General features: G+C 33.1%; 6 protein-coding genes and 2 long non-coding RNA genes across 13 annotated transcripts; 5 read left to right on the top strand and 3 right to left on the bottom strand.

Moving 5' to 3' along the window:
• Window positions 1–112: 112 nt before the first annotated feature.
• Window positions 113–832, top strand: LOC116336897 (membrane magnesium transporter 1). Its single transcript, XM_031761092.1, has 3 exons — window positions 113–314; window positions 392–450; window positions 520–832. Exons 1-3 carry the CDS (start codon window positions 236–238, stop codon window positions 724–726), a joined length of 345 nt encoding a protein of 114 aa, XP_031616952.1. The 5' UTR covers window positions 113–235; the 3' UTR covers window positions 727–832.
• Window positions 833–2363: 1531 nt separating this feature from the next.
• LOC116336894 (trypsin-4-like) lies at window positions 2364–3596 on the bottom strand. Its single transcript, XM_031761088.1, has 2 exons — window positions 2938–3596; window positions 2364–2857 (listed from the first exon to the last, which is right to left on the bottom strand). Exons 1-2 carry the CDS (start codon window positions 3533–3535, stop codon window positions 2736–2738), a joined length of 720 nt encoding a protein of 239 aa, XP_031616948.1. The 5' UTR covers window positions 3536–3596; the 3' UTR covers window positions 2364–2735.
• A 585-nt stretch (window positions 3597–4181) lies between these two features.
• LOC116337081 (chymotrypsin-like protease CTRL-1) lies at window positions 4182–5223 on the top strand. The gene is made up of 2 exons (XM_031761390.1): window positions 4182–4845; window positions 4925–5223. The coding sequence occupies exons 1-2, from the start codon at window positions 4224–4226 to the stop codon at window positions 5092–5094; spliced, it is 792 nt and encodes a 263-aa protein (XP_031617250.1). The 5' UTR covers window positions 4182–4223; the 3' UTR covers window positions 5095–5223.
• Window positions 5224–5277: 54 nt separating this feature from the next.
• LOC116337024 lies at window positions 5278–7473 on the bottom strand. Its single transcript, XR_004200774.1, has 3 exons — window positions 7359–7473; window positions 5433–5494; window positions 5278–5354 (listed from the first exon to the last, which is right to left on the bottom strand). It is a non-coding gene; the product is annotated as an uncharacterized LOC116337024 (long non-coding RNA).
• On the top strand, window positions 7332–8833 carry LOC116337023. The gene is made up of 4 exons (XR_004200773.1): window positions 7332–8079; window positions 8149–8284; window positions 8442–8501; window positions 8578–8833. It is a non-coding gene; the product is annotated as an uncharacterized LOC116337023 (long non-coding RNA).
• Window positions 8834–11343: 2510 nt separating this feature from the next.
• LOC116336938 (GTP:AMP phosphotransferase AK3, mitochondrial) lies at window positions 11344–13322 on the bottom strand. Of its 4 annotated transcripts, none has more exons than XM_031761172.1 (2): window positions 13304–13322; window positions 11344–12903 (listed from the first exon to the last, which is right to left on the bottom strand). In XM_031761172.1, exon 2 carries the CDS (start codon window positions 12778–12780, stop codon window positions 12130–12132), a length of 651 nt encoding a protein of 216 aa, XP_031617032.1. In that variant the 5' UTR covers window positions 12781–12903; window positions 13304–13322; the 3' UTR covers window positions 11344–12129. The 4 variants fall into 4 exon arrangements, with proteins under 4 accessions (XP_031617032.1, XP_031617031.1, XP_031617030.1 ...); XM_031761171.1 differs by lacking the exon at window positions 13304–13322 and adding an exon at window positions 12971–13205; XM_031761170.1 differs by lacking the exon at window positions 13304–13322 and adding an exon at window positions 13048–13205.
• Window positions 13323–13664: 342 nt separating this feature from the next.
• On the top strand, window positions 13665–20736 carry LOC116336898 (tetratricopeptide repeat protein 14 homolog). Of its 3 annotated transcripts, none has more exons than XM_031761096.1 (15): window positions 13665–13837; window positions 14606–15055; window positions 15149–15231; window positions 15299–15421; window positions 15528–15748; window positions 16299–16511; window positions 16620–17029; window positions 17222–17452; window positions 18824–19301; window positions 19359–19448; window positions 19559–19639; window positions 19709–19905; window positions 19977–20078; window positions 20145–20318; window positions 20408–20736. In XM_031761096.1, exons 2-15 carry the CDS (start codon window positions 14740–14742, stop codon window positions 20659–20661), a joined length of 2973 nt encoding a protein of 990 aa, XP_031616956.1. In that variant the 5' UTR covers window positions 13665–13837; window positions 14606–14739; the 3' UTR covers window positions 20662–20736. The 3 variants fall into 3 exon arrangements, with proteins under 3 accessions (XP_031616956.1, XP_031616953.1, XP_031616955.1); XM_031761093.1 differs by having other exon boundaries at window positions 19544–19639; XM_031761095.1 differs by lacking the exon at window positions 13665–13837 and adding an exon at window positions 14238–14424 and having other exon boundaries at window positions 19544–19639.
• Window positions 20737–22367: 1631 nt separating this feature from the next.
• On the top strand, window positions 22368–23878 carry LOC116336899. Its single transcript, XM_031761097.1, has 2 exons — window positions 22368–22698; window positions 23167–23878. The coding sequence occupies exons 1-2, from the start codon at window positions 22530–22532 to the stop codon at window positions 23820–23822; spliced, it is 825 nt and encodes a 274-aa protein (XP_031616957.1). The 5' UTR covers window positions 22368–22529; the 3' UTR covers window positions 23823–23878.
• Window positions 23879–24090: the final 212 nt, after the last annotated feature.

Below are 24090 nucleotides of genomic sequence, written 5' to 3'. Positions count from 1 at the left end.
TTTCCTTTTTTTCTAATCGCAGATTTTTTAAACAGTTGGAATAGTGCGCTTTGAACGAATCCATTATTCGCCGCATGAAACACATCCACTTTGACGTTCTATCGTCTGTCAAACTGTGACATTACTTTCCAGTCGGAATTACTACTGAATCAGTGAAGAAAAAATTGAAGACATTTGACTTGAAAAATAAATCTTTAACCAACAACAAAAATCAATAAGGAATCAATTCAACAAAATGGATAAAGGACTCATCAAATTTCTGCTAGTCATCGGCTTTCTATCACTTTTACATGCCGCATATTCGGCTGCACAACGTAAGCAAATACATTAATTTTACCACATTTATGCACATACGATCAATAAAAAATCAATGTTGCATTTGTTATTTCAGATCGAACATACCTACGAGACACCGATCAAGAAAGAACAAACACATTCCTTCCCTTAGATGTGAGTATTGAGAATGGAAAAAGGGAGTTTAGCACAAAACTAAAATATATTTATTGATTTATTTTATAGATCATCGTACAAGCGGTGACGAGTCTATTTCTAATCATTTACAGTTTGCTGCATGTTGTTGGTGATTTCAAAGAGATTCGTGCCACAATCGATTTACAAGCCAAATCATGGGAAACACTTTCAAACATACCATCGTTTTATATATTTAATCATCGTGGAAAGAATTTATCGCGTACCGACCAAGAGGTCGAAGATCTCGAAAATTAGATCAATTGAAATGTCAAACTAGTTTATAAATTAATTAAAACTTTTGTTTCTCACCGTCAGAACCAAAATCAAATACAGAAAGAAAAACTGATGAATTAAAAACACATTCAAAGCAGTATTGATTCGATAGTTTTACAACCAGTTTGAAAAATGTTTTCAAATCTTACGAATAAAAAATAAATATTGAGATAAAAAATATGTGTGGGCATGATTTTTTATTTGCTATTTGATGTATATAGTTGTAGCGAATAATGTCATTGATTTTTCATTCGACTACATTGGTGTGTCATAAATTTGGATATGGGCACTTTTGGACTAAGTGCTCGCTTTGAAAACATCTGAAAGTTTCTTCTCTTCATCACTTTATTGGATCATTTCATCTAGTATTTTCAACGAACTGCTAACTTCATTCATTGAATCATAGTTTATGTGATTCGCTTCGGCTTGAGTCATATCGTGATTTACTGTTGCGATTTTTCGTCGCTTCATAGTCACCATCGACGTATAATTCGATGAATTAGAGCCACCCTACCCACCCAGTTTTTCTTGGGCATTACCATTTTTTTACATTGACATCACGATGGATTGAAGTTTTCATCTGAAGAGCTAGCTTTTCATCTGTCATCTGAACTTTGGTATTCGCATCTTCATTATCAGTACCAACACCATGAATTTCATTTTTGAGCTACAACGTTGCCTCTGTCAGATTGACTATTTTTGTATTCACATTTGCATCGGACCCGCGGGGACATTCCAGACCACAATTTTTATTTTTACAAAAAGAATCAAAGGTCTGACGAAAGTGTGAAAGAGTATTGTATACGTTCGCTACACCTTCGTCAAAATCTCGCTATACTTTCAATGCAAAATAAGCATTAAGAAATAAACATGAAAATGAAGGTGTGAGCAAAGTGTAGATAAAGTGTAAGGTGGTCTGGCATGTTCACGCGGGGAAATCTAAAAAAACACAATCCAATTTCAAATTTAATGGTTTGTTTTATCACTGCACGAAATATTATTTCAATTTTGAAGTTCCAGTATAGAAGAAAAGTCAAAATGGATGCTTCAATACTGTTGCATGATGAATGCTTTAATTGGTAGATAGAAACAAGAAAACACTTTAGTTTGTAAATAAGTGTTTAAATAATATCAATTAGTTGATTTTCAAACGATTACCGGTCAGTGCGACGAAAATGTTGAGAATAAAGTCAGCTTCAAAGCGTTTTATACTTGATCACATCGGGCGCAAGTATGAGAATTGCTTATACCGGCTATTTTTTATGTTCGATTAAAAGTCAAATGAAATATTTGTATGTCAAATTTGTCAATTTATTTTTCAATCGTTTCATTTTCATACAATTATTCAAACTGCTATCATTAATGAATTTTTTTTACTGCTCGCTTGGTTCGACGAATTTAACGCGCATTTAAAAAGTTGACCTATATTTTAAAAATTACAATGTAATGCCAACAACAATCAATTTGTAATTAACTTGATTATTGTATGAGTTGCACACGATTTAATTTGCATGCGATCCAAAGTGCTTATTTCTAAAGTTTTGACATTTCTTGGTGCATTGATAAGATTTGCATGTTTTACATCAGCAAACAAACAAATGAAAAAAAATACCTCATTGTTAGCAATTGCACACTGCATATTGAATGTTAATCAAATTCAGAATTTATTGCATAGATTAGAAAACATTTTATTGCGATAAAAAGGTAATTAAAAGCACATGAAGTAATGAAATTCAGTCACTTTGTCTAAAGTGTGTGTGTTATACATTGTGGTCATTTTTTGTTCTGAAAACAAAATCTACAAATTTATAATAATTTTTTTTTAAATGTTATTCAGTGCAATTAGAAGTTGTGAAAATGTTCAAATTATTAATGGTAACATAACAACACTGGAAAAGTATCCATGGATTGTCTCAATAAATATGGCGAGTAAGCACTTCTAATTTTCAAGCTAAATTGTTGTTTTAATTTTGTTTTGTTGTAGCTAGATTTTAAATGCCCGTTTGTCTTTTTATCCATTCCCTATGTACTGATATGGATGCTGAGGACACCGGAAAAGCAGGGTTACTATTTTTGGGAATTGTGTATCCAGCGCCGGAATCACCATCACAAACTGTAAAGAAATAAAAATATTTGTATAGAGAAAAATGCACTTGATCAAGTCGATAGTATTAACTCTTAAAATTTACTCACTCGTAGATTTCTCTTGTTTATCAATAGAACACATTACAGTTCCTCCTGTTCCATCATCAAATTCACTTTTTTCACTTTCAACTGGTGTGCATGTTGTTTGAACAAGTTCGAATAGTTGTTGGCCTATTTTGCATTCGTCACAGGTTTCACCAAATGCTGCTGTTCTTACTTCTAGACCATCTTCTATTACGTATCCCTGATTTACCATTTCAATTAAACATATTTTGTTCGACTCTTCAAGTTCCGAGCTTAAAAGAATCAAAGCAACATCGTTTTCTGCAGTATTTGAGTCATAATCAGGATGTATAATCCATGTCTCTATATAAGACCAAACACCATCCGACTCGGGAAGGTCGGATCCGGCTCTAATAAATTGATAACTTGGAAACCAACGGTTTTCATAACAATGTGCGCTCGTAATCACCCACTTTTTAGAAATTAGGCAAATAATCCAATGAATCTTACTCGCCGTATTCATTGAGACAATCCATGGATACTTTTCCCGTGTTGTTATGTTACCATTAATAATTTGAACATTTTCACAACTTCTTATTGCACTGAATAAGATTTTAAAAAAAATTATTATAAATTTGTACATTTTGTTTTCAGAACAAAAAATGACCACAACGTATAACACACAAACTTTAGACAAAGTGACTGAATTTCATTACTGCATGTGCTTTTAAATACCTTTTTATCGCAATAATTTTTTTTCAAATGTATGCAATAAATTCTGAATTTGATTAACATTCAATATGCAGTGTGCAATTGCTGACAATGAGGTTTTTTTTTCATTTGTTTGTTAGCTGATATAAAAAATGCAATTCATATCAATGCACTAAGCAATTTGTTGGAGCTAGACGGATACTTGATATGTCCGTTTAGATGACGCGCATTTAAAAAGTTGAACTATATTTAAAAAAATATAATGTAATGCCAACAACAAACAATCAATTTGTAATTAACTTGATTATTATATGAGTTGCACACGATTTAATTTGCGTGCGATCCAAAGTGCTTATTTCAAAAGTGTTGACATTGCTTAGTGCATTGATAAGATTTGCATTTTTTTTACATCAGCAAACGATCAAATGAAAAAAAAACTCATTGTCAGCAATTGCACACTGCATATTGAATGTTAATAAAATTCAAAATTTATTGCATACATTAGAAAAAAAAAATTTCGATGAAAAGGTATTTAAAAGAACATGCAGCAATGAAATTCAGTCACTTTGTCCAAAATTTGTGTGTTATACGTTGTGGTCATTTTTTGTTCTGAAAACGAAATGTACAAATTTATAATCATTTTTTCTTTAATCTTATTCAGTGCAATAAGAAGATGTTCGTGTGAAAATGTTCAAATAATTAATGGTAACAAAACAACACGTGAAAATTATCCATGGATTGTCTCAATAAATACCGCGAGTAAGATTCATTGGATTATTTGGTACACGTGTTCAGGAACGCTAATTTCTAAAAAGTGGGTGATTACGAGCGCACATTGTTATGAAAACCGTTGGTATCCAGTTTATCAATTTATTAGAGCCGGATCCGACCTTCCCGAGTCGGATGGTGTGTGGTCTTTTATAGACACATGGACTATACATCCTGATTATGACTCAGAAACTGCTAAAAACGATGTTGCTTTGATTCTTTTAAGCTCGGAACTTGAAGAGTCGAACAAAATATGTTCAATTGAAATGATAAATCAGGGATACGTAATAGAAGATGGTCTAGAAGTAAGAACAGCAGCATTTGGTAAAACCTGTGACGAATGCAAAATAAGCCAACAACTATTCGAACTTGTTCAAACAACATGCACACCAGTTGAAAGAGAAAAAAGTGAATTTGATGATGGAACAGGAGGGACTGTAATGTGTTCTATTGATAAACAAGAGAAATCTACGAGTGAGTATATTTTAAGAGTTAATACTATAGACTTGATCAAGTGCATTTTTTCTATGAAAATATTTTTATTTCTTTACAGTTTGTAATGGTGATTCCGGCGCTGGATTCACCTTTACCCATTTTCACAAAAACATCCTTTTGGGAGTAATAAGCCACACAACTCCCAAAAATTGTAATCCTGCTTTTCCGGTGTTCTCAGCATCCATATCAATACATAGGGAATGGATAAAAAATAAAACGGGCATTTAAAATCTAGCTACAACAAAACAAAATTAAAACAACAATCTAGCTTGAAAATTACAAGTGCTTACCGATGTATGTTCTTACCAGTGTTTTAATTTAATTTATTCAATAAATTTTTGGTGTTTTGATGTTGAATTTTTCACAAAGTTGTAACATATTTTTTTTTAACTTCTTGTCGTACAAGGAACTCTTGCTGTAATTTCAATTTGTTGATGTCTTAGATTTTATCCTGTTTTGATTCACTTCTCTAATAGTTCAAAATATTGCTGTTTTACCATTGGATTTTTAATATAGAAAAGATTTTATTTTAAAAAATGGTAATTAAAAATTGAATTAAGAGTTACCCATTTTTATGTCTCATTTGGTCTTTGACCAGCATGCTCGCAGTCTGCTGAGGAATTGCTGTCTGATATTGGCATAAATTTTAGGTTTCGTAATAAATAAATAAATAAAAATTGTATATGATTACTAATGATGTATGTAATTTATCAGTACAATATGCTTTGACAGATATTTGTTTTTTCTATTTCATTAATGCTTGCTAAATGGAATGAATTTTCCCATTGCAAACTTTTGTTTATTTACAACTTTGATAATTTTGATATAGCACATGTGTTCAAAATATTATGCGTTTCACTTGGTTGCTGTAAAAAAATTCATAGAAATTCAAACTTTTTATCAAAAGCCAACTCTGAATATTTTTTTATTTTTGGTTATTTGATCGAAATTCCAAATTACAGGCGTATCAAAAAGTTTTCCACCTGACATATAAAGATGAGTTGTGATTGAAAGTTCAAATCATCCTGGTGTTGTGATTGAAGTATGAACTGTCAACAGTATTCCCACAAAAAAATTAAGTTCATATCTCTGTTCATTTGTTTACTTCAACATTAGGTATTTGATCATTCCCGCGTGAACATGCCAGACCACCGTACGCTTTATTTACACTTTGCTCACACCTTCATTTTCATTTATATTTCTTAATGCTTATTTTGCATTGAAAGTATAGCGAGAGTGTGACGAAGATGTAGCGAACGTATACAATACTCTTTCACACTTTCGTCAGACCTTTGCTTCTTTTAATGTATACAAAAAGAAATGAAGAGGAACATACAGCGGAGAAGTACACATGCACAAACGTTATCTCTTTGTTCAAAAAATCATCTAGTAGCCTACACATATATGTACCTACATACGAATATTCATGTTTAATTTAATGAACAATGTTTGTGTCAAATGACACAATTTTATTATGAAAATTATTTTTCAACAAATGAATATTCGTAAGTGTGTATATGTGTAGGCTACTAGATGATTTGTTGAACAAAGAGATAACGTTTGTGCATGTGTTCTTCTCCGCCGCATTTTCCCCTTCATTTCTTCCACTTTTAAAATATGAAAAAGATCTCAATAGGGAAATGCCATACTTGATTTTGTAAAAAAATTCAAGGATTGCAAGATGATGACCAATTGGCCAACATAGGAAACTATCCATAAGAGACAAATAAGACAATTTTTTTATAGCTTTACGTTTGAGCAGTGTTTCATATATCGCTATCAGTATCCGTAAGATAACTGAGAGGGATATATTCAGTAGGGTGGCCCAAATCTCTCATACATGTTGAATCATTGCTCCCAAGTGCCTAAAATAAATTATGGACCAAAACTAGCCAACTTGCATCATTAAATAGAAAAATGTAATTTGGACCGGCTGGCTAAAATTGTAGGAAAAATGTCATTTTTGGGTCATTTTTTTACTTTCGAATGAAAAAAAGTATATGAAGCAGATATTTTTGGAATCGAATGCATCATCATTTCTAGGGTAATTTTTTTCGCTGAATCCGAATCTGGCCTTGAAAATATCAAAAAATTAACAATCAGCCCAAAAATGGAACTTTTTAACCAATTTTTCACAAAAATTCGAAGAAATTGTGGTTTTTCACAGACGGTAGCTCATTTTTAAGGCTTGATTCGGATTTAGCCGAAGTTACTGACAAAACATACAAAAATTTCACCAAAATTGTCATACATGATCAAAATTTTGCTATTGATCACGATTTTTCGCTTTTAATTCACTTTAAATTATCGCGGTTTGTATTTTTTCTCTTCTAACTCTCTTCTCACTCCTTCCATGCGTACTATGCATACACAACAAGCGTACTGTGTTTGATGCAAAAGAGACTAGAAGAGAGTGAGAAGAGAGTCGAATAAAACTATACGAAGAGAGTGAGAAGAGAGTGTACACTCTTCGAAAAGAGTATTATACTGACTTGGGGTACCATCCGAACAACGGTAACAGTGTATCGTCTCTATCTCCTTCTGCGTATATCTGTGTGCGTGTTGTTTTCCCTTCCACATTCATCAACGATTCCACTTTGGTTCAATCACTGAATTGAGATGGTATGTATATTGTTTTATGTATATGGATGAGTACAGGCGTATCGTTGTATGAGTGTAGTTTATGTTCGATATGATTCGAAATAACAAGTAAACAATGCACTGTGGAATAAAGAATGAAAAAGAAAAAAAAGTGTTGTGCGTGTGTTCATACAGAGTAATATACATTCGCATTCAACGCGCTGTCATTCACAAACCTCTCGGATAACTTGAACGAAAACTAACGAGAATACAAAAAAATATAACATCAACATCAAACACACACTGTGAAAAGTTTATATCGAAAATTTATCAATCAATTGAATAAATACTAAAACAATGAATAATATCATTTGCATCAACTTTGTTGTCATTGTATTTTTTTTAAGTACAAGTAAAAGTGAACATGCCTACTTCAATCCTTACAATTGTACAAATGTACCCCGGGGTCTTGTTTATGTTTGTGGTACTGATGGTAAGACCTATGACAACAGATTCTTTTTGAGGTGTGCTCAACATGAAGAGTACGGACAAAGAATAAATTTACAAGAAAGCCATGCTTGGATATGTTTTATATGGGAAGAATACGGTATCTCAACCTCCACACTTTTACTTGTGAGTTAATTTTGATTTGATTTAGTTTTGATAGATATAAAATGTTCTATAATTTTGTTAATTCTTCAGATTATACTTGCTCTGGTTATACTTGCTGTTTGCTTGTGCATTTATCGAAAGAAACGAACCAGTCGAAAAAAAGAAGAATCAAACCGAAATGTTGATTTAGAACAGATTAATGTCAATGCTGAATTAAATGTATAAGGTAAGTGATGGTAAGGGACACCCTTTTTTCTCTCATGTGTATACGAAAAAGTAAAATTAAATGTTTTTAAAAATGTTTAATATAAATGTTTTTGTTTTTTAACAATCCCGTATATATATCGTATATGTTTTTATTGTGAATCATGGACGACATAAAGAACAAAACCATCCACGCCATTCTGAACCTCACTTGGGTTGGAAAAAACATGATTTAAATGGTAAGTTTTTTAAATTTTTTTGATTTTATTTTTCTATCAAATAATAATAATTTTCGAATTAATTTTTTCTTTTCAGCTGAATATAAGTACCACACTGGTCGACCAATTGCGCATACAGAGAGAGAAATCCAGATGTTGCTCAATCAAATGAACTATGTTCATGAAATATCACCCAACTGGTATATTTCAACATCACCAAAATCCCAGTTGCATCGCCAGTAAAGTTAAACTATTTCCGATTTGCTGATTGTTTGTAAAAAGCATGAATGTGTGTGTACGCGTGTGAAATTATCAATAATAAAAATTTAATCTCAACTGGAAACTCAAAAAAATCGAATTGTTTATGTACCAAAATTGACTAGATATTTGACTGTATCTGTATGACCTAAAAAAGCACGAAAAGTAAGAAGAATAATCTTAATTTTTAAAAGAGCGCAATTACCATTCTCAGCAGCCTTATGAAGTGTTCACATTGGCACCTTTTTCTACGGGTGTTGATACCAGTGTGGAATACACAGTATTTTAGATGTGTGAATCACTTTATCACAGTTATTTTGATAAGAGTTTAAAATTACCTTCTTCAACGGCATAGAAAAACCGATCATCTAAATAATTAATTGCGCGTACTTTGAAACAGATAAAAAGTAACACAAACAAAATATTCACTTGATTTACTTTCATCATGACAAAAAAACACAATCCAATATTTTATAGTTTCCCAATTGAATTGTGAAAAACTGTCTTTGAGGACAAAATATAAAGAATAATATTATTTCCACTACTAGTAGCGCCTTTCGTTGCGACAAGCTGTATTTTGATTTAGTAATTTGACGATCAACTTTTAATATCGAATTATCATCTTTATTTATCGTTGATGATTGGGGCGAGAGTAATAACTTTGGCTATGGGATCCCCTGATCATGAATCAGGCGTTTTTTTTGCGAGAAAAGTAAAAACTGAGATGTCACGGGTCAAGGTGAAGTATCAAAAATGGAAATAGTTTGGATTTTTTTGAATTTTTGTAGAAGGCATAAAAATACACTAAACTTATTTTGCTACTTAAATCATCAGAACAGAACCCAAATAACACATTGCAACAGAAAATTCCATGCAAAGTCAAAAATTGCTACCATCACCATGAAGTGACAATTCACCGAATTCATTCGAAAAATCTCAAAAATTCCAATTTTCAAGTGATTCATTTCTGAACGAAAATTGAAGGTTCTCTGATCCGAAATGATCAAAAAATGTCTGAAAATGATGTGCGCGAGGTTTAAGCTTTCTAACACAGCGGTAATTCATGGCAAAAATTCATTTTCGGTACCAAGTGGTGACCTCATCGAAAAATACGTATGTCTTTTATATAAAAATGTATGTATTATAAATGTATGTATTATTTTAAACGTTTTAAAAAAATTTTTGTGGAAAATTCAATTTTGTTGCATTTCAATCACAATTTTCAATTCTTTTCAATCAAAACGTCTGTATACGTACTGTTTATAAGGAATATACACATTCGGGATGATAATGGGATGTAAGTGACACAATTTAATGTAAGAGCTTTCAAGTTTTAGAGGTACAGGATTCCATTCCATCCATTGATATGACAATGTGATCAACTCGAATTCACTATACTGCACTATGACTAAAGATCAGATGTTAATGATGCTGGAATGTCACATTGAGTAAAATACATTAAAAAAGTTCAGATGCAGAAGAGTTTTGGCCACATCATTCAAGAAATTGGCGAAAATATTATAATTTTCGTGATTTTACTTTATTTTTTCCTTAAGGGGTCCATTAGGTACCAAAAATGAATCTATGACATGGGATACTTTGCACACATTAATTTCAGACAATTATTCCTCATTCGGGATCAGGAAACCTTTAATATTCATAAATTTGTGTTCAGAAGTGAATAGTTCTGAAAATCAGGATTTTTGAAAATTTTCAATGAAATGTTTCTCCATGGTGAAGGTATCCATTTTTAGGTTTGAATGAATTTTCCTAATACAATGTGTTATTTGGGTTCTGTTTTTATGATTTAAAGTGAAAGTATAGTGTATCTTTATGCCTTCCACATAAATCCAAAAAAATTCACATTTTTCCTATTTTTGATACTTACGGCGGTTGACCCGTGACATCTCAGTTTATATTTTTTTCGCAAAAAAACGCTCGATTCTTGATCATATGATCCCATAGCCATGGTTATTATCAAGGGAAGGGCACGTATATGAGAGACATGGCGACGTGCCAAACCGTAACGCCATCTATCGGATAGAATCTGAATTACAAATTTCGTATTGACTATCTCATATTTGTGTAATTTTGTTCATAGAATTATAAGGTTTATTCCGACAAATTTGTAGGGTTTTTGTTCGCCAACATTTTACATACCATGCCATACCCTTGGTTATTACCCTCGCCGTTAAAATGTTTGAAAAATGCTACACCCTAATATTCATCGGATTAATAAAAATTGACAATTTGTATGAAAATACACAGGTGGCCTTAAATTTTTGCAGGGTAGTGTAAAAACAAAAAGTATCGCACCCATGAATATAAACATTTTAAATCATTTCATAGTTAATGCGTTGATTTATCAAGAAATTCATTATCAGTTAGAATGAATAAAGGATCCTTCTAATTCACAAGATCCTCTTCCAGCTTTTGTGTCCACTGTCCAACTGTCTAGCAACATGATACGATTCAATGGGTAACTAAGCCAATAGGGACGTTCGGTACTCAAATCCAAATATTTTATATCAAAATGTATAGCGTTTTATACACATATCAATTTATATATCGGTTGATTTTCACTTTGATAGCAAAACAAGAATGATTTTATATGTGTGTATGGCCAATATTTATTTATTAGATAGGGATTACATTTTTAACTGTAGATAAGGTTAAATAACATCAATCAAGAGTACACGTATGGCAGAAAAAAAAATCCAAGAAAGTGAATAATTTCTATTTCGCGCATTTCATATCGATAAGAGTCGAAGTAGTTTTTTGTCTCTCTCTCTTAATGGTAAATTATTGTTTGTAAAGATAAAAAGAACGTCGTTCATATTCAAATAAAGTTATGTGATGTAAACGTATTTTTTATGACCTTTTCCGTAAAATTATTAAGTCATGCCTGGAATATAAAAAAAAATTTGGTTCACAAAAAAATTGACAATGGTTACTACTTTGACTCTTATCGAAAATTGAAATATTCCATAAGATAATATACATAAACACTTTGACAAGAACAAATACAAATAAGAATATGTAAATAATGTGTTTAAAACACCTGAACTGAAAAGAAATCATTTATTTTGAGCACAAGGCATTTATTGTGCGACTATATTGCAAAGCATCTAATAAAAAATCACATCAAATTAAATTGTTTTCCACTACTACTACATAAAATGTGCGAAAATTAGTATTCAATTATTTGTTTACACCGTAAATTGTACAAGTCTACATTTCTTATTATAATTGAAAACATTCATTTATTTCTTTATTGTCTATTTCGATTGGTATCGTTGTTTGGTGGTCACACTTTAATTGAATTATTGAATTTGGAAGCAGCAAATTATTTGGTATTCTTTAAATTTGGCATAGTCATTATATGATTGCATTATTTTATGGCTTTTTCTAAGTATGTTTGAACTTTCGGCCAAATTTCATCGGTTGTGCGACCTTCAAATTCCGCTAAAATGCCTAGTTGACGATAGAAATCAGCCATCGGTTTGATACAAGCATCGTACACTTCCAATCGCTTTTTCACTGTTTCTGGATCATCGTCTTCACGTTGTACTAACTCTTCTCCAGTTACATCATCACGGCCCGGAACTTTTGGCTTATTGAAATGTAAATTATACACACGTCCACTTGGTAAATGCACCCATCTATCTTTAACACGCTCAATTATCACATCATGTGGCACAGATAATTGTATTACAGATTCAACTGGTTGAAAATTCCATAAGTATTCTGCCTGTGCAATTGTCCTTGGAAAACCATCAAGTAACCATGAATCATTTCCAATTGCACTCACTCGATTCAAAATACATTTAATAATTAGATCGTCTGGCACCAATTGACCTGCTTTTATATATTTATCAGCTTCGATTCCTAATGGTGTCTTCATCTTAACATTTTGACGCAATAAATCGCCCGTGGCGGCGTATTTAAAGTTGAATCGCTTCAGAATTCGATCGGATATTGTACCTTTGCCACTGCCTGGAGCTCCCATTATTATTGCTCGGAATAATTTTAATTTTCTCATGCTGACAACCGTTTATTAAATCCAATAAATAATTTAATTGAGTCGACGAATCGGGCACAAAAACTATAATGTAACAGAACTGTGTTTGTGCTTGACACTTGATTCAATTTTGAAGGGCAAACACTGAATGAAAAGAAAGAAAACGTATTATCAATTTTATTTTATTTAAAAATATTTCACTATCTATTACAGCTGAAGACAAAACAAGCTCGTATCGTTGAAAAAAATCAGCATGTTTTTTTTCTAATTAGACAGAAGAACACATACTAAAATTCAAAAGGGATTTTCCGTGGAGAAAATGTTCCACTTCGATTAATGTTTTTACATAAATTCAATCAATGGATATTTTTTCCTTTAACACAGCAAAGACATTTTGACCCAACAACTACACTTCATGTCATTATCTCTGATAAAAACTGAATGAAGAGACAGTACATATTCCGAATGTTGCACACATGCGAAGTCAATGTGATACATAATATGACGTCGTTCGTGTTATTCCATTATTCCACGCATTCCTTACATGAATGATAACATAATTTCCAATGTGTTGAAATTCCCGTGCAGTTGTCACATGCTGTGACCATGTCTAACAGCATACCAAAATGATATGTTTCAATCTAGCATCTATCTTTGTCGAATTTCGTAAAACAAGATCAAGACATTTTTAAATCGTTGAATTTACATTGTTGAAAAAACAATTTCTTGTTTGCCACAGCAAAAATAATAATAATAATATAAAAAAACAAAACGAGATAATGTTTAAACCATTCTCATTGGCGAGCTTCAACTCACTGCATGTCATGCTAGTACCGCTGTCACACATTGACAGTTGCTGTCTAAGTTCCGAATGTGTGTTGTACGCCATACAATATTGTGAGTACGGCGTCAGTCAAACACTCATCGTGTAATCAATACATGGTGTATTTTAATTTAATAGTTGACAGCTCCATTAGAAAAAAGTCTTCATTAACGTGTGTTTCAGATTTGTTGAATATTGAATTGTGATTTAAATTACAGCATATATTGGACAAGTATATTTTCTTTCGTATTTCAGGTAAATCAATTGACAAAATTTTCTTTTTTTTGTAGATGATAAAAGTTGTGTGTTGTTGATGAACTGTGTAAAAGTGTCCATCATGTGTGTGTTTCTATTTGTACCGAACAACATCGGCCATTTTTAATTTTTTTTTCAGGCGCAATTTATACCTCTTTTTTTATACCATAAAATGCTGTCTCGATTAACTCTAATTTGAAATCAGTGTTTTTTTTTCTCCAATTTTTATCTTGTCAATAACATTATCTGCAAATTTGAAAATGAATCAAATTCATCATTGAATCAGTAGGGTGTGTGTTGTATGTGTAAAGTCATGTTCGGCAAATTCTGTGAAGCCGAAAACCGAGAACAAAAAAAAAACTTAAATTTATTCGAACATTGTGAACTACTGATAAATTGAGCATTTTGTCAAACTGAATTCGCAATCGGATTTGAAGTAAAACAGTTGATTTTCTGATGTGTTCGTTGGCACAATTCACAACAACAACTTCTATGAATATCTAATGGAAATGACGTTTTTTTTTGCTTCGTGAGCAAGTGGAACGTGAACGGGTTATAACTTTGAATTATAATTTTAAACCATTTGTGTAAATAATAATATCATTTTAAATGTGTTTGAAATCTTAGTTTTTGTTTTTATCTGTTAATTTTTTTTTTTGCTCTGGCTTAATAATGACGAGTTATCAAATTTCATGAAAAATGTGTGTTTATCTTTGTCTCTGGAAAAATGACAAACCACCTGAATTTGCTTCCCTTTTCTCTTGATAGCGTGACGCTTCAACGTATTTGTAATTGCAAATGACTGAGTAAAAAAAAGTGTAGAAAACAAATGACACAGATCAAAAACGAAAATCGGTGAACACAAATTTAGTTATAAATGATCTCATCCACACCATCAAACCATGGAACGAAACAATCAAATGATGTGTTCGCTTAATTCTGAATGGGTAACCAAATCGATTGAGTATCATGGCCAACCATTACAGAAGGTTTGGGAAGGCGAACATGGCATTCAAAGTTTACAAAATATTGGAGTGCGTAATCCCGATTTTACATTGTATCAAATGCGACAAAAGCAATTTGTCTTCCAAGATCGTGCCAAACGCTTAAAAATCCATTCGTTTATTGCGAAGAAAGCAAATGAATTGTTCACAACTGATCCGGGCAAAGAATGTCTACGATCAAATAATGCCAATTTAATTATTGCCAATGGCACAGGTGAGCGACCACAAATCCGATTGAAACAAAAAACTCGAAAACAAAACCAAAAAGATTGAAACAATTAATACTGATTCAATAATGTGATTTTAGGATGTTATGCCGATATGCCACCATTGAATGTATTTCTTCCTGAAAAAGCCAATCGCAGTAATTTGGTGAAGAAAATTTACTCGGTTTGTTGATTTGCATTTGATTAATCGTAAATGAAAAAAACGTCATCACTCTGTCATTTATTTACAGCAACTAAAAGTTGGCGATATTATTTATGGGAAAATTCAAAGTTTGCAAACCGGAGGCTGTTTAATTCGTTTATTGTGTACACATCCGCCAAACTTTCATGTTTTCAATGACGTTAAGGCCCGGGTAAACATTTGAAATCAAATTGAAAATGATACTTTTTGCTATTTTCGACCAAAAAAAAAATAATAATATATGTAGTAAATGCTGTTGTGTTGTTATTTGTTTTTAGGCATTCTTGCCACATTCACTTCAAATACCGGCCATCGATAATAAGGGCATTGCTCGCACCTATTTGTCAAACGATTTGGTGTGCTGTGAAATTATTGAGGTGAATGAATTGAGCGAAAAATTGGTGGTTGGCATGAAAGGGCAATATTTCAAATCCAGCAATGAAACGACTGATATCAAACTTGGTTTAACACAATCGAGTCAATTGCCGGAAAAATACAAGTAAGTGATTTTACACAACAACCCCCCCAACACAAAATTAAACAAAAACAAAAATTTACCAGAAAATCAATCAACAATTATCAATTTAATTGCCATTTGATAATCGCTTTGTTTAACGGCCTCCCCCACAAAATGTGGGTAACCATATTTATAAGCACACAAATGTACTATCAAGAGAAAATAAAACATTTATTCTGAAAACAAAAACGCATATGACTCGTTTGAACGTGTGAAATCAAACACCAAATTGATTTGAACAGTAACAATAAACAAATGGCGCTTTGTTATTACTTTTGTTTTTGGCGACAGAAAAATAATAAAATAAAACGTACAATAAACGAATACCATTTTTATAATATGATTGAACGAAAGTGTATCATTTATTTTTATCTATATATGAGTGTTGTTTTGTTCATACTCTTTCTATATTCATCGTTACCGTTCCGTTTTGTCTCTTTTTTTAATTCCATTAAGAAAATTGAAATTATGTATTTCGATGTATGGTTGCCGGGGACAACAGTCACTAACACTTCTGTTTCTTTTGTTACAGGTTCGCATCGGAGATAGCGGGCCGATCATATGAATCGGTTTTAGAGGACTCGTCTGGTTTTGATAATCCACGGTGTATTGAACATTTATGTGAATTAATTGGTTTGGAATCAAATACATTTTATACAAATATGAGTGGTTTACGGGGAAAGTATCCAAATGACGAATATTCGTCAGAATTACGGCAATCACAAGCAAGCAGTTGGGCATTTAGGTAGGTCATGTTTTTTTTTTTTTTTTTTTTTTTTTTTTCAAAAAATGTCTTTAAAATTTTTTGAATTCGGTGGAATTTAAATACTTAAAAAAAAACACTTCTTTTCAGGTCGGTTGCCGATGGAATTGAACATTTTAAAGAAGGTCGCCACGCTGAAGCGTTTCAGTGCTTAAATAAAGCATTAACCATTGATCCGCGCAATGTTGAAGGTCTTGTTGCACGTGGTGCACTTTATGCAAATAATGGTTCATTGAAAAAAGCGGTCGAAGATTTTGAATATGCATTGAAAATAAATCCAACGCATTCGAATGCTAGAAAGTATATGGGCGAAACTCTTGTCGCTCTTGGTCGAAATTATGAAGAAGAAAATTGTCCAGAAGAAGCGAAAAAAGCATATCAAGATTGTTTAACCATTTTGCCACACCACGAAGAGGCACAAAAATCATTGAATTTCTTGTGGAGTAAAGGTAGTGGTTCGTCGAAGCAAATTATCGATATGAATGACTTGGCGTTGCCAGGTAATCATTTTTTTTTAATCGATTTCCTTACATATTCTATTTCGTTTCGTTCGTTTTCAATCAATCGGTTGCTATGGTGATGAAAACATCAACGCTGTCTACGAATTATTTTATTCATTTGATATTCTTTGAATTTGTTGTTTGTGTATTTATTCTGTAATAATAAATTTCATTTTACGATGGATCTTTTAGCGTTGAATATCAGAACATCAGAACCGAATCGTGGTGATGCTTCGTCGGCAATAAGTGGAAGCACAAATGCTGATACACGCAAAGAGAGCAGCAGCTCAAAGAAGGGAAAAAAGAAAAAGTCAAAGAGTCGTAAACGACATTCGTCGAGTTCGTCGAGTAGTGACAGTAGTGAATCAAGTGAATCGAGCAGTGCTGAATCGTCAAGTAGTAGCGAATCGTCATCATCATCAGGTAATTTGCAATATCGAAACCACTGTCAAAATACAGTATATCATGTGCTGTCTAGAATCAATATATACACACACACACATACTCATTAATGTCATTATCATCCACTAATTTTACATCATTTGAACACAAACCAAAATCAAGTCAATTGATGGTCATCCACATTTAGAAAGATTCGACTGCTTGATGTGTTCTCATCCATCAAATACTTGAACCATATGTTTTGTTTTTTTTTTTCTTTTTTAGGTTCGTTCATGAAATTGTCACAAATGAAAAAAAATTTAATTCAAGTCAATTGAAAATGAAAATATTGTGTGTACTTCCATAACACATAAAAAAAATTACTATCTTCAAATACCGTGGCACGCGATACTCTTTTTTTTCTATCCTCATACAGTTTGGAGTCCGATAAAATCGTTTATAGTATCAACTAAGCATTTGTATTGCATTTTCGATTTCGGATTTATTTGAATGGCATTCGTGGTCGCAACGAAATAATAAATGATAAAAATACAACATTTCAGACCGCATGCATCATGTACGCACCAATTTGTTAAATATGGTTTTCAAACATTTTATTTCCTTTGTTGCATTTTGTATTTATAAACGTTATTTAAACATTGACATTCATCCAAATTCCAGCAAATCGATTGAATTGTCGCGGCTTATTAGAAAAATATAACATGTGTCCATGAGCACAGTCGATGCTACAAAATCCTCGACATTATTCGAACTGAAAATGAAAGTAGATATTGTTTTATTATTGCGATGACAACTTAATAGCCTTATAAAATGTCCTGATTATGTCGAAAAATCTATTAAATTGTGGGCAACAGAATGTGATGATGTAACCGATTTAATGGTGTTTGAGGACCGTAAAAATTGCTCGACACATGCAAATCATGGAATCGATGTCAATAATTGCTATGCATACCGAACAAAAGCAACGGAAACCAAAAAACCAAAACCGTCCTTTTATTTTAGGTATAGCCTGTTCGTAATTTATTTTTGTTCTAGAAAAAGCGTGCACATGGAATGTGGAAGCCTTTTAATCGAAAATATAAATAGAACATATAATGGATATATTGTTTATGAGCTGTGTATACAATAACAATTGAAGCGATGACGAACAACAATTATACTGAACACACAGGGGAAAAAAAGCAATACTTTACGATAATAGGGATATAATAATTTGTCATTCGTCAGTTCAGTGCAGCAAATAACATCATATATAAGCGACACGTTGTGTCTTTGTTTCGTTGTGAATCGTCTTTTTTTTTGTGCAATTGTTCTGTTACATATTTGGGCGCTAATGCCCCAGTTTTTATAAGATGCAGACGGGATTTAATTTTCCAACCTATTTTATTTTAGATTCGGACCGATCAAAGTCACGCAAGAAGAAGAAACGATCGGAGAAATCGTCGCGTCAGCGATCGATGTCACCATTAAGTCGTCGCATGGCAATGTTTAGTGGTGGCATTGATGGGAATTTGGTCGATAATAGCATGGCAGGAGGTAGTGCACCGTACAATTATCCGCCGCAAATGTTTTCGGGCGTATCGAGCTCAGACACTGCTCCCATTCCGAATGATTACGATTTGAGAGTGAGCAAATTTTTAGATATGACTCGCGATGATGATAATTACGAGGAAAAGGTTCGGAAATTCGTAGAAGAGGCTTCGAAATACAAGAAGGAACGCAAGAATCAAGAATCGAAGAAGAAAGATCGCAAGAAATCGAAGAAAAACAAGAAGGATAGCAAGAAAAAGAAGAAGGAGAAGAAATCGAAGAGCAGCAAGAAAGACAAAGACGATATGATTGATGGCAACGAATTACGTGAAGCTTTGAAGTAAGTCATTTCTATTGAAATCAAATACAATTAACTGATTTGATACTTTGCTTTTAGGCTCATCACAAAATTGCCAATTTTCGATTTGAATGCCAAGAAATCTGACATCGAAATGGTTGAGAAGAGCTTGAGTCAACTCAAAGAAGAGTACGTTTTTCATATTAACATGCACAATTATTATTTTGGATTTGAATGCAACACGTAGAAATGAATTTACTAATCTTTAGCTTGTAAATATATAGCCCATATTCTTACAGAGAAAAAAAAATGTCGAGTGCCGAAAGCAAACCAGAAGAGAATGAGGGTAAATGGAAAATGCAAATGTTCCCCAAAGACAGGTAAATAGAAACGATTCGACCGCCAAACAAGTTGACTTCACTTACATTTGACATTTTTTTCCCCATTAGCAAAAAAGAAGCATCCGCTTCCAAGTATGCGTTCCCAAATGAGGACGAAGATCAAGATGATTCACTGAATATTCCAAAGCAAACATCATACGGTGCATCACATCCGCCAGCTTCATATCCAACCAAATATGAAACCAACAAGCAATTACCAATGCCATCACATCCACCGGCCGGTCCATCCGTTCTCGATAAATTTGGTAAGTTAACATTCACCTCAATTCAAGTTATATCGAGCATCAATAAATAAATATTCTCTTGAAATGTTCAGGTAACTTCCGTCGAGCTGACCAAGGTGACATGTCTGACAAACCACCAGAGCCACCAAATTATCGATCACGCTCACGCAGTCATACTCGTAGCAGTCGCTCATGTAAGTATAATGAAATCCAATATGAACAAAAACATGCATCTAAATATCATTTTCATCGAACCACAGACTCTCGTTCTCGAAGTCGCTCACGTAGCTATACCCGACGTCATCGCTCACGATCCTATTCTCCACGTCGTCGCAGCTACTCACGTTCTAGAAGTCGTTCAGGCAGCCCACATCGGCGACGCATTGGTTATCAGCATAACAACAGACCTCGTTACTTCAACAACAATCGTGGAGGTAAGGATTCTATGACGACGTTATCCTTTGAATACCTTTTTACAATTTCACAATAATTTTCTAATGATGATGCATTCGCTTGATTCCAGGAAATCGATTCAATCGTGGTTTCCAAAATCGAGATTTTCGCAACAATCGGAATCGCTGGAACAATAACCGCAACAATGGCTGGAATAATAATCGTGGTAATCGCAATCGTAATTGGAGATCACGATCACGGAGCCCATATTCGCGTTCAAGAAGCCCATACGATCGGCGGCAAGATAGCAATCCACCAACGAAGCCACCATCACCACCACCACAAGAAGTCAACCAGACTGATGCTGTTCCAGCACCAAATTAACTACAAACAAAAATTTATCGATTTACAAACAGACTATTAAATACAAACACTCTTAAAGTATTACAAGTAGCGAACCAACTATAGAAATTTCATTTTTATTATACATCGAATGATGAATTTTACGAATCAGTCTGTTTTAATCAATCTACTTTTGATCCATTGGCTGCAAAATTCCTGTTCTTTTTTGCTGTTCGGATTAGTATCTACTAGAAATTCGTTGGGAATGAAGACGCATATTTTTTTACAAAAAAATTAAATAAGCTGCTGGCGTTAATCTAACAATATAATGTAAAGCACTATAGCTCTATATTCAATCAAAGATTTTAAAATGCGAATCAATAAATTGATATGAAATAAAATGACTTCTTGTTTTTCTTATTTTCTAGTTTTGGAAGTTTGTAATTCGTATCAAACCAAATATTTAACCTCATCTTTTTGTGACGTGAAAAACCCATAGAACGATCGAAGCAAATAATTTCATACCTATTATAAAAGTCGAATGTCGTATCGTAAAAATGAACGCAGAAAAGCGAAACAAAATTGTGACATGCCGGGCGTGGTTAGCGCACAAGTTGGTGTCTTCGAACAAACCAACTAAGTGGGCTTCGCTGACTTCTTGCAAAGCGAGTACAGCTACGCACTGTAAACGCACATCGGTTTTGAAATCTCGAGCGATTTGATAAACCAACCGTTGGAATGGCAATTTGTGGATCAACAATTCAATCGATTTCTGGTAATGACAAATTTCACGAAGAGCGATATTTCTGGACGATAACGATGTGATTTCTTCACTGGCTGGTTGGTCATTGTTACTTTTGCGATTCGTTTTCTTATTTTGATTTTTAGGACGCACTGCCTTTCCACCAGACGCCTCCCCAGCAAATGTCTTACGCGCGGTTTGCTTTTTACGAGCCATTTCTCCTTTATCTTCTTAGTTTTTTCTTTTCTCGGGAAGAGTCAAACACACAGTGAGTTGTCAGCACAACATTTATGTTCGGTTGAATGTTGCACATAATAATGGCTATTGGCGCCATCTCCTTTTGAAAATTAGCAATATTGCGATTTAAACAATTTCTTATAAAATTACATTTCAAATGTTCTATAAATTCAAGGTTTGTTTGTGCCGATAAAAGTGCATTTATAAATACGAGATAACCACCAGTTCAGTATGATTTTAATCAATCTTTGCTAGATGATGACTTCTTTCCAACTGTAATTAGCTTATTGGTCAATAAATGCTCTAACCTTTGTAACTTCAATCAATTTGGGTGAAACTAATAAGCAAATTTTGTAAGCATACATAATAATAAAATTTGACATTCCAAAGAGGTTACCGGATGAACAAATATAATATTTTAAAAAATGCTATAAATCGAATCACCTGGTGGATGGTATGATCCATAATTGGAACCGTTACAACAAATTGAACTGTAAAGTTACTTGTCCAACAGTTTTCATGTACAGTACAACTGAACTTACAAGTTGTTTGTTCAATGAGTTTATGTCACATATATCGTGTAGTTTTCATCGTACACATAACAATAGCATATATAGTTAACCAACAACACATTACAACACTCACTGATTTGTATGTATGGATGTGCGAGTGTATTGGTCTTGTCATGCTGTATGTGAGTTTGGTAAATGCGTGTGTGTTTAGTTATACGTCACGTAGTATCTGTCTAAATGTCACACGTCAAGCGTATTTCAGTCAGCAATTTTCTTGCGGAAAAGTTCAATTTTCAGTGATTAAATGTGAAAAATTCGAAAAAAAAACTCATAAAATTGTAGCATTAAACTTAAAAAAGACCTTGAGTAAATTTGTGTAATCTTTGAAAAAATATAATACTGCCATTGTAATCATCTGAATGTGTGTTTCAATGAATAAGATGAGAGATGATCAAGAGTTTAATATAATGTTCGTGAAAATTATCGAACGCGAACGCAGTTTGTACGATAAATCATTGCCAGAATATCGAAGCAAAGAAGAGCACGAACGAATTTGGCTAAAAATCTCAACTGAAGTCAATGAAAGTGGTAAGATAACAACAGTAATGGATTTTAAATTACAAACAGTAATTGTCATCGCCATTGTTTGACACCAGAAACACAAATCCACTCAAAACATTGCATTGGCACAGATAGATTTTCAATTTTCCATGTAATAGCATGACAAAAGCGTAAATAAAATTCAAAATTTCAAATTGTTTGTCGTGAATGGCATGTGATGTGTTGATTGTTATTTTCCCATCAATTACTTTGTGTGAAAGACATTTGGCTGTGTTTTTTTTTGTGGCAAACATTTGTTATCATTGTTGCATTACAAACGATGTTTCGAATGGCATGTTGTACACTGTAGCCGAAAAACAATAACAATTGCTGAAAAACTGTTCAGCGTTCGAAAAGACATGTTCGTAACATGCATTTGAATTTCGTTACGGTGACGACAAAGAAAACCGTTCCATATCATATGTTGTATTCTGTATTTTCTCTGTTTATTTACAGTGGCTCATTGCAAAGAACGTTGGAGAAATCTTCGAGCGTGTTTAACTCGACATTTGAAGCAACAACAAACGTCGTCAGAAGATGGTTCAGTAAATCATAAACCATATTATTTGGCTGAGCATATGAATTTTCTGTTGCCATATACAAAGAGTCGATCGGTGAAAGAGCAAATTAAATACGAAACACCAGTGTTGGAAGACCACAAACCATCAACGTCCAAATTGGCAAAAGTGAGTACTGGTGGCACAACCACAACGACTTACACAATTTCAACAGCTGATTCAGATGAGAATCAATATGTGACACTGATTCAAACGTCAACTGGTGAAGTGACACCAGTCACCGATGCACTGGATGAGGCCCATATACAGGTCGAAACAGAAACAGAAACCGAACAAAAGACAATTGTTGATCAAGCATTCACGAGCTCTAATAGTGTTGTCTCGCCCAAAGAACATTTACAAGAGATTATCTATGAACCCGTACCAACAAAACGCATAAAAGTCTCCCAAGAAACTGACGACGCTGATTTGGATTTCTTCCGCAGTTTATTACCTGACATTCGTTGCATGAGCGCATCACAAAAGCGTCGCTTTAAAATGGGCATTTTTGGATTAATCGATAACGTTCTTACCAATAATGATATCCACTCTTAAATCAATTCATATTTTAAAAAAATTGTGTATATTTTTGAAGAAAACCTGAACTCTTCCGAAACATTTATGGAATATATTGTAACTCATTTTATCTCTTCTTTTTTTATTTTTTAAATAAATGCTATTAAAATTTAAATTCGGAACTGTTTACTCATTTAGTATTGCGATGTTAACATAAAGGCTAATTTAAAATTCATTATCATGTTGTATTTGTTTTCCGTTCATATGTCACAATAACAATGCGTACAAGCGTACGTATGATATGGAG

The sequence above is a fragment of the Contarinia nasturtii genome, unplaced genomic scaffold (genome assembly GCF_009176525.2).
Source record: "Contarinia nasturtii isolate CC-2019 unplaced genomic scaffold, AAFC_CNas_1.1 Cnas_scaffold_220, whole genome shotgun sequence".
NCBI classification, from domain to species: Eukaryota; Metazoa; Arthropoda; class Insecta; order Diptera; family Cecidomyiidae; genus Contarinia; species Contarinia nasturtii.
Note: the sequence above shows the minus strand (reverse complement) of the source record. Positions and strands in the feature narration are given on the sequence as shown.

What these genes read in the sequence shown, in the direction of transcription:
- LOC116336897 (XM_031761092.1), top strand. Translation starts at nt 236, where the DNA reads ATGGATAAAGGACTCATCAAATTTCTGCTAGTCATCGGCTTTCTATCA. An exon ending in CGCATATTCGGCTGCACAAC is followed by an intron (nt 315 to 391) that starts GTAAGCAAATAC and finishes TTGTTATTTCAG; the next exon opens with ATCGAACATACCTACGAGAC. An exon ending in ACACATTCCTTCCCTTAGAT is followed by an intron (nt 451 to 519) that starts GTGAGTATTGAG and finishes TTTATTTTATAG; the next exon opens with ATCATCGTACAAGCGGTGAC.
- LOC116336894 (XM_031761088.1), bottom strand. Translation starts at nt 3,535, where the DNA reads ATGTACAAATTTATAATAATTTTTTTTAAAATCTTATTCAGTGCAATA. An exon ending in TAAACAAGAGAAATCTACGA is followed by an intron (nt 2,858 to 2,937) that starts GTGAGTAAATTT and finishes ATTTCTTTACAG; the next exon opens with TTTGTGATGGTGATTCCGGC.
- LOC116337081 (XM_031761390.1), top strand. Translation starts at nt 4,224, where the DNA reads ATGTACAAATTTATAATCATTTTTTCTTTAATCTTATTCAGTGCAATA. An exon ending in TAAACAAGAGAAATCTACGA is followed by an intron (nt 4,846 to 4,924) that starts GTGAGTATATTT and finishes ATTTCTTTACAG; the next exon opens with TTTGTAATGGTGATTCCGGC.
- LOC116336938 (XM_031761172.1), bottom strand. Translation starts at nt 12,780, where the DNA reads ATGAGAAAATTAAAATTATTCCGAGCAATAATAATGGGAGCTCCAGGC.
- LOC116336898 (XM_031761093.1), top strand. Translation starts at nt 14,740, where the DNA reads ATGGAACGAAACAATCAAATGATGTGTTCGCTTAATTCTGAATGGGTA. An exon ending in TGGTGAAGAAAATTTACTCG is followed by an intron (nt 15,232 to 15,298) that starts GTTTGTTGATTT and finishes ATTTATTTACAG; the next exon opens with CAACTAAAAGTTGGCGATAT. An exon ending in GAATGACTTGGCGTTGCCAG is followed by an intron (nt 17,030 to 17,221) that starts GTAATCATTTTT and finishes TGGATCTTTTAG; the next exon opens with CGTTGAATATCAGAACATCA.
- LOC116336899 (XM_031761097.1), top strand. Translation starts at nt 22,530, where the DNA reads ATGTGTGTTTCAATGAATAAGATGAGAGATGATCAAGAGTTTAATATA. An exon ending in AACTGAAGTCAATGAAAGTG is followed by an intron (nt 22,699 to 23,166) that starts GTAAGATAACAA and finishes GTTTATTTACAG; the next exon opens with TGGCTCATTGCAAAGAACGT.